The sequence below is a fragment of the Halichondria panicea genome, chromosome 5 (genome assembly GCF_963675165.1).
Source record: "Halichondria panicea chromosome 5, odHalPani1.1, whole genome shotgun sequence".
Lineage (NCBI taxonomy): Eukaryota > Metazoa > Porifera > Demospongiae > Suberitida > Halichondriidae > Halichondria > Halichondria panicea.
This window is the reverse complement of record NC_087381.1, coordinates 2,650,749-2,659,134: the sequence shown is the minus strand read 5'-3', so window position 1 is coordinate 2,659,134 and position 8,386 is coordinate 2,650,749. Positions and strand designations below refer to the sequence as shown.

Here is an 8,386-nt window from a genome sequence, read left to right as displayed (position 1 = left end):
CATGGGTCTATAATTGTACATTATAGTTTAATTTTATCACGAAGGCAGAAAAAAACCTGTAAAGCTACATTTCTCTTTTGGGGCATAAACCTAATAATCCTCGTGTAAACGGGGCTTATAGTGTGCTGTGGTTAATAAATAATTTGCAGCTATATAAATATTAACATTACACTTGTAGCTATAATTATGTCAAAGGACGTATAAACAATGAACATTTGCAATATAAAAATGAGGAGACTGAACCTGCATATACAATATAGCTATACTTGGTATAAATTAATTACAGACACTTGTATAAATAGATAATTATGATTGACATTACACTTTAAGGTTTTTTTACAGTTATACCGACTACAGTATCCGATTGGGCGGGGGAATCAAAGAGCGTGTAAACAAGAAAGTGAGAGAGCTTAGCCTAGAATCCATATACTTTTTATGAGAAAAGAACGCCTGGTATCTGGATGATCGACATATACATGTACAGTATATATAGAACCTCCATTAATGATCACCTCTAGCAACCACACGTTATATAACGGCCAAGGCTCAGGTCCGGATGAAATAACAATGACTCCAATATGTAAAGCAGCCTCCCAGGAACGGCGATGCACCACTCTATATATCTGTATATGCATGGCAAGGGAAGCTGCACTGCTAAAAATGCCAACTGCAAGACCTACACTTCTTCTCAACTGGCTGAATTATTATGGCCGGCAATAATCTGAGAAATCTTTGTGAGTACACCAAGAAGCACATTGGGTTGGTGCTAAGAGACTTACAAAGAATACTTCTTGACTGCTTTACTATATCACACCTATAATAAATTATTGTTAGCTATAATTATGTGTATAAGTACCTAGCCTCGCTGGATTCGAGGCTGATAAGTACCCTATAGGGGAGGGGGTATACAAATAGGCCCTGATAAGTCATCCTTTTTTCCCACCCATTATTCTATAATTATTATTCTTGAAAAATGTGCTTCATAAAAGTGCAAAAAAATGCGACATATTAGATCATGTTTGCCATAAATACTGCAATTTGATTGGCTAAAGGAAGTGTTCTATCCAACTTAGAAAATCATGTACTTATTTAGAAAATCATGTACTTAGAAAATCATGTAGCGATAAGAACATTCAAATCTGATTGGCTAAATACTCATAGTTGCTATGATCTAAAATGCTTAGACACTGTTTAGGAAGTTTCCACATGATTTAGAAGCCCCTCAGGCCTAGTAGAACTCTCACTGCGTTCGGGATACTATAAAAAGCCCTTTGGCCGGGCTTCTAAATCATGTAGAAACTTCCTACAGTGTCTAACTATTATATAGACAAAATTAAAACGTAGACATAATTATAAACACAGCACATGCACACATGCAACTGACACACGACATAATTAATATAATCATGATTCTTAGTGTTATCTTGCTGACTTGAACTGATCCTCAACTTCAGCATTAATTTTTTGTCATGAAAACGTGGTTATGTAAAACTTAATGTGAGGATCTTTACCAAAAATGGACAATTATTCTTTAGACACCTAAGGTAGATACCTGTATTATTAGTCAGGGGGTATATGGGTCTCTTTGATAAAATGCTTCCAAAGTTTCAGTATATTCTTTAAATTTTTAAAAGATAACCTGATTTTTATAACGTAAATTTCAACGATTATCTCCAGAGAATTTATAATTAAGCTTAGGTGACTCATTATACCAACATTTACCTTAAGTTGTTGAGAATGCATGGTTGTGGTCAATTAGTGGTTAATTTGAGTATTCATTTATACTTTCTACGGTAGTTCATGCTTTTGTAGTACAAGCCTCTACACCTTTTTTTTTAGTGACCCATAATACCATCATTTCCCAAAATTTGCATTTAGTACATCGTTACAATTAAATTACGATTTAAGTGACATAATTAAAAGATAACCTGATTTTCATAATCACCATAATTGTATTATAGCGTAAATTTTACATTTTTCCAACGATTATCTCCAGAGAAATTTATAATTAAGCTTAGAAAATGCTTGTCACAAATGGTGCAATCTGATTGGTTACTTGGAGGTCCTTTATTTCTCATAGATACCTCTCAGTCATTCAGAGGTCTTCTATGGAGGTCCATTATATGTTCACTACATAATAGTTAGACACTGTTTAGGAAGTTTCTACATGATTTAGAAGCCCAAAGGGCTGGTTGTAGTATCCCGAACGCAGTGAGGGTTCTACTAGCCCTGAGGACTTCTAAATCATGTGGAAACTTCCTAAACAGTGTCTAAGCATTTTAGATCATAGCAACCATGAGTATTTAGCCAATCAGATTTGAATGTTCTTATCTAATCTTTGCTACATGATTTTCTAAGTGAAGTACATGATTTTCTATTGAAGTACATGATTTTCTAAATTGGATAGAACATTTCCTCTAACCAATCAGATTGCAGTATTTATGGCAAACATGATCTAAATGCATTTAACATTTTTTACACAATCATACATGGAATGCTTAGCAACATCTATTTTATACATGCACAAGTACACCGAAGTCATAGTAACCATGATGCAGTGCATCATTAAAAACTAATTTTTAAAAGTCTTTGTGTTCTGCAGTGCCGCTTTGTAGCTTTTATCTCCCTCTTGCAGTTACCAATAGCTAGTGCTCTAGTGCAGAGCTAACTACTAAGTAGAATAACAACTTTCTATTAACCGTTTTTACTATGCAAGAGACGGAAACTGCCTTCAATGTGAGTTTTTTTTATGTAGACTAGCCAGGCAAAGCTTTAATGTTGCTAGAAACAGAGTCTTCTTTGTGTTAATAATAGCTTAGCTTGCTTAGCACTATTCTAAATCAGTTATAGGCCTCGTCCAATGGTCACTATGGAGTTTTGAGACCCTTAGGCCCTTAGTAGCACCCTCGCTACGCTCGAGATGCTATATACAGCCTCGGGCCTTCGGTTCTCAAAACCCCATAGAGACCTTGGACTCAGCCTATAACCTATATTTAGGTGACTCATTATACCAACATTTACCTTATATATTTAGGTGACTCATTATACCAACATTTACCTTATTATGCTAAAATTATTCCGAGCATAATTTATCAGGGCCTAGCCAGGTGAGCAGGCACCTCGGGTAATTATATCACGTGACATGATCATGATACAGCATGTGTTATGTGTTATATATATAGTGTTCTAAAGCCCATGCAAGGGCGTATAGACTATATACAGTCTCACAGCAGAAAATGAGCGAGGCAATTGCAAGTACCATGTGGCATGTGGCATTGTGGCCGTACGATGGAATACAAATAGTGGCTTAGCAGATTGGTCAATAAGACTACTGTATATAGCGGAACATTTTCGCTATTTGGCTCCAGAGCCCTCAGCCAAAATATGTTTGTGGGTTCTAATATTCGCGTTTCCGAATGAGGAAACCAATTGAATAGCAAAATACTGGTGTAGCTAAACTATATATATGAGTGCCAAAATGAATGAATCATCATGCATGCATGCGATCAGAACAAACATGCAAGCAATAGAATCATCATACAAGTATAGCTGTACAATTATTATAGTCAGAACAAGCATACAAGCGGAATCATTGTGCAAGCAATCAAACAAACATGCAAGCAATAGAATCATTATGCAAGTATAGTCAGAACAAGCATGCAAGCGGAATCATTGTACAAGCTGTCAGAACAAACATGCAAGCGACATAGAATCATCATACAAGTAGTCAGAACAAGCATGCAAGCGGAATCATTGTACAAGCTGTCAGAACAAACATGCAAGCGACATAGAATCATCATACAAGTAGTCAGAACAAGCATGCAAGCGGAATCATTGTACAAGCTGTCAGAACAAACATGCAAGCGATATAGAATCATCATACAAGTAGTCAGAACAAACATGCAAGCGATATAGAATCATCATACAAGTAGTCAGAACAAGCATGCAAGCGGAATCATTGTACAAGCTGTCAGAACAAACATGCAAGCGATAGAATCATCATACAAGTAGTCTGAACAAGCATGCAAGCGATACAATCACCGTGCATGCAAGCAGCCAGAACAAGCATGCAAGCAAAAGAATCATTGTTCAAGAAGTATATAGAACAAACGAAACGTGCACATGCAGTCGGGCAAGAGATATATATAGGGCTAATTTCACATCTTATAATGTAGCTATATAGATAGACATCTATTACTGTACTGTAAGCACTATATAGCCACTATTATAGGCAGGCATGGAGGAGTATTTTCTCTTTCAGCACAGAGGATTACAATTATTTCACTTTCTGTAATGCTATATATACCTCTGGTATAGCCTCGGTCCTGGGCCGATTTTTTTTTTAAGATGAAAAATACTATAGCTAGAGACAACGAGGCTGGGAACGAGGCTACCTCAGGTAGTGCTATCAATACAACTACAAATAATTATCTTTTCATTGATGTCTTTAAACTGGAATATAATGGGTACACCAAACTGGAATAATAGCGGGCTGACTTTCTGAGAATATATATAATTATAGTCAAAAAGAATAATATATAGGCAAAGTAAAAAGCATAATTTACCAAGGCCTATTAATAGTAATCAACTATACATGCATGTATATATATATATATGATTATAAAAATTAGCTCTGGTATAAATAATTATGTGTTTATTATATCATTATACTGAGACAACATCACGCTCATTGAAGGCTCCAACTCTACTTTTAAATGGTTATGTACTGCAGCAGGTTTTTGACTACAAGTACCTAGGAATTACCATATCGGCTGACTTGAGCTGGCACAATCACATCAATACCATCTGCAATAAAACAAGGAAGTTAATAGGACTACTACATCGCCGGTTCAGGCAATTCTTCTCCAACAACACTATTAAAGTTGTATACATCCTTTGTGAGACCACATCTTGAATACGCTTCCTCTGTGTGGAACCCATTTCAGAAGTCGGAAATCAACAATCTAGAAAAAGTCCAGAGATTCGCTGTGAGAGTCTGTTTAAAGTAAGAAGTGAAGAATTGCTCACCTTGACCAGGCTTCCTTCTCTGCAGCTGAGGCGCCTTGCTGCTGTGCTCTGCCACCTGTTCAAAATACTTCACAATCTGACTGACTTCCCAAACAATCCAACAACTAAAAGAAATATGATGTACAGCAGCAGAACAGTTAACTGTTTCTCTCTGGTCCCCTACAAATGTAGAACATCGTTGTACAAATTCTCATTTTTTCCTCATGCAATCGCAGTATGGAATAAGCTGGTTAGCCAGAAGGAATTTCCTCTAGTAGACTGTGCTAGTATAATTCTGTTCATTTAAGTCATATTTGTATTCTCACTTAGTTGACATGTTGTAGCTATTAAAACGTATGGGTTTTAATGTTTTAACTTTTATATTATAGGACACTCTTCACCCTAGCTTTATAGCTATTTGTTGTATCCTTGCATTAATTGCTAAACCTTTTAATAAAAAAAATAGCATTAACTTACTAATATCTTCACAGTACAATTAATTTGTGTATCCTATAATTATTGTATAATTATATGCATGCATGTTTTGCATGACGAATTTTCGTGGGGCAAAATATTCGTGGTTTTCGTGGTTTAATACTGGACCATGAATATTTTACCCACGAATGAAGCGACCTTACCTACAGTGCAAGTAGCAACCACGAAAAAAAACCACGAAAGGCTAAATATTGCTAAACCACGAATATTTTGACCCCTGAAAATTACCCGCTATACGGTAATAACGCAGATAAAATGTTCTGCATGCATGTGAACGTTGTTGGACTATTAATTACAGTTTGGTCAAACTTATACTGTCAGTCGTGTTCTGCACAGTCGGTTAAGTATTAGTTAATGTACAGTGTATAGAGGGGTTTATGACAGTAAACCTCCCGACTACGAGGGCGTTAAGGTTATATAGGGTCTAACCCTATACTTGTCACTATATATATATGTGGTCGTGTTACTATATACATGTGGTCGTGTTCACGAAGTGTTAGCACAATAGATGGAGTGTGAATAACTGTGAAATTCTTAAGCTTTCCTTTAATCCAGGTTACGTTTTGAGGAAGTCATGGCTCAAGAATGTTAGCTGAGTACATAGGTATACCCACGCGCGGACCGGTGTGAGCACATTCTGGCAAAGGGAGTGGCTACACTATGTTCACTGTGGTCAAGAATTTTGCCTACAGTACAGTATTGGTGAGTGTGCAACTCACTATGAATTTCCTGAACTATAAAGTCATGCATGGATGGTATAAAAGCACACTCTTTGGAGCTTACTTTACTCTCAAGACATTTTCAACAACAAAGGATAAGAAAAGCCAACCAACAGAACGAAATGAAGTTGCTGCTGCTTGTGATTTGCTGTATGATTTCCGCATCACTTGCTGGTCTGATTGACAAAGAGGCTAAACTGGAAACAGTGCTCAAGTGAGTTATATATGACCTGAGATTATATACCTTTATGTTTCATACCAGCATGCATGCATGCAGCCTTTTATTACCAGCTTCCACATGCACCTATACTATATATTTATGCATGAATGCCTTTTTGCTTTGTTTCATCAGTGAAGTTGAAGAGATATTGCAAGACCTGAAAGCTGATGATGATTCGCCTCATCCCGAACCACTAGGAGACATACAAGAACTTGAATCGATGATCAATGATCGGTATAATATTAGAGTTTATGCTGACCCATTATAAATTGTGATTACCTCCATGTGCCACACATATACAATGCATGCATGCAATGTGTCTTTTAAAAAGTTTTTTTTATTACTTGCATGTAATTATAGTGAATCTCAGGCAGTTTTGAGTGGAGCAGTGATCGAGGGAGATATTTCACCAAAGCCATCCCACAAACAAGAATCAGAAGGGTAAATTGCTGCCAGATTCCAGAAATGATCATACATGTAATAATTATGCAACAGTATCTATATAATAGCTATACTTGATGTTATCTGCTCTATATACATGCAGGAGTCCTGCCGCCATGGAGGAGATGTTGCTTCACACTGAGAACATTGACGAGGCAACTGCTGAAGTGGAAGCTGCTGGGGGCCATGTTCTACTCCAACTTGGTCACAACCTCTTGGTTGCAAAATTCCCTTCTCATGTAGCCAAGCAGAATAGCTTCAGTCAAGCTTCAGCCCATATTTCGAGCTCAGCATCGGCGGAAACTTTGAACCATGCTAATGCCTACTGGATGGCACGAGAAGATGAGCTGAGACCACAACCAACGGTTCAAAAGTGGACCGAAAAAACAGCTCCAATGGCCTTTAAACGAGAAGATTCAGACGAAGGTTTTCAGGGAGATTCACCATATCGCCAAACCATGACTGGAAAGATTGTCGCTCTTATTCTTATTGCTTCCGGTCCTGGTAGCTTAGCAATAAGCAATAGTGAGAAACAGAAGATTATAAGCGAATGTCTAGCAGGGCTTAAATTCTGGGCAAACCAAGCTCAGAAAAATGGGGTTAGGTTGTCGTTTGTGATGTATTATGGGATGGCAATAATCTCTGCTTCCAACCCAACCTATTGCTCTAGCTATAATTATGCATCTTGCCATGACGTGTTTGCTAATCCTACACTCCAAGCTTGTGGTTACCCAACTGGTAAAACTGGAAGGGACAAATTAGCACAAACTTTCAAAAATGCCGTTAGTGCTGATGGTGCTTTCATTGGTTTCTTCTCTAAGTACAAGCAAAGTCATTTTGCGTATGCCTATTTTGGTGGCGGACCTCTATACATGCAGTACAGCAATGACGGTTGGGGTTCCGATCAGATTGACAGGGTTTTCGCTCATGAAGTTGGACATGTTTTTAATGCTCCTGACGAATACACAAAGTGTAATTGCTACCAATATTATGGCAAGGGAAGCTGCACTGCTAAAAATTCCAACTGCAAGACCTGCACTTCTTCTCAAGGTGGCTGCATTATGGACGGCAATGATCTGAAGCATCTTTGCGAGTACACCAAGAAGCACGTGGGTTGGTGCTAAGAGACTTACAAGGAATACTTGTAAACTGCTTACGGACTTGACCCTATAATTATAGTGTGCTGTGTATTAAAGTTTAGCTATAATACATAAACAGTTGAGTATAGTTATTTGCAGCTGCAATTAGATCTATATGTATAATAGAATTCTTATTAATGTGATTGACATTACACCTTATTAATAATAAGTTTTGGTTTACGGTACAATATACTACAGTATCCGATTGGCCTGGGGAAGCACCAAAGAGAGTGTATTAACAAGAAAGTGAGAGAGCCTAGCCTCAAATCCAGACCACTTATGAGAAAATAACGCCTGGTATCCATTGTTGGCACACGCACTCAATCACCCGAAATCTGGATGATCGACATACATACATGCACAGT

The 8,386-nt window shown here is 37.5% G+C and overlaps 1 protein-coding gene across 1 annotated transcript; it reads left to right on the top strand.

Moving 5' to 3' along the window:
• Positions 1 to 6,271: 6,271 nt before the first annotated feature.
• On the top strand, positions 6,272 to 8,209 carry LOC135335788 (uncharacterized). The gene is made up of 4 exons (XM_064531357.1): positions 6,272 to 6,435; positions 6,574 to 6,675; positions 6,802 to 6,882; positions 6,986 to 8,209. The coding sequence occupies exons 1-4, from the start codon at positions 6,344 to 6,346 to the stop codon at positions 8,004 to 8,006; spliced, it is 1,296 nt and encodes a 431-aa protein (XP_064387427.1). The 5' UTR covers positions 6,272 to 6,343; the 3' UTR covers positions 8,007 to 8,209.
• Positions 8,210 to 8,386: the final 177 nt, after the last annotated feature.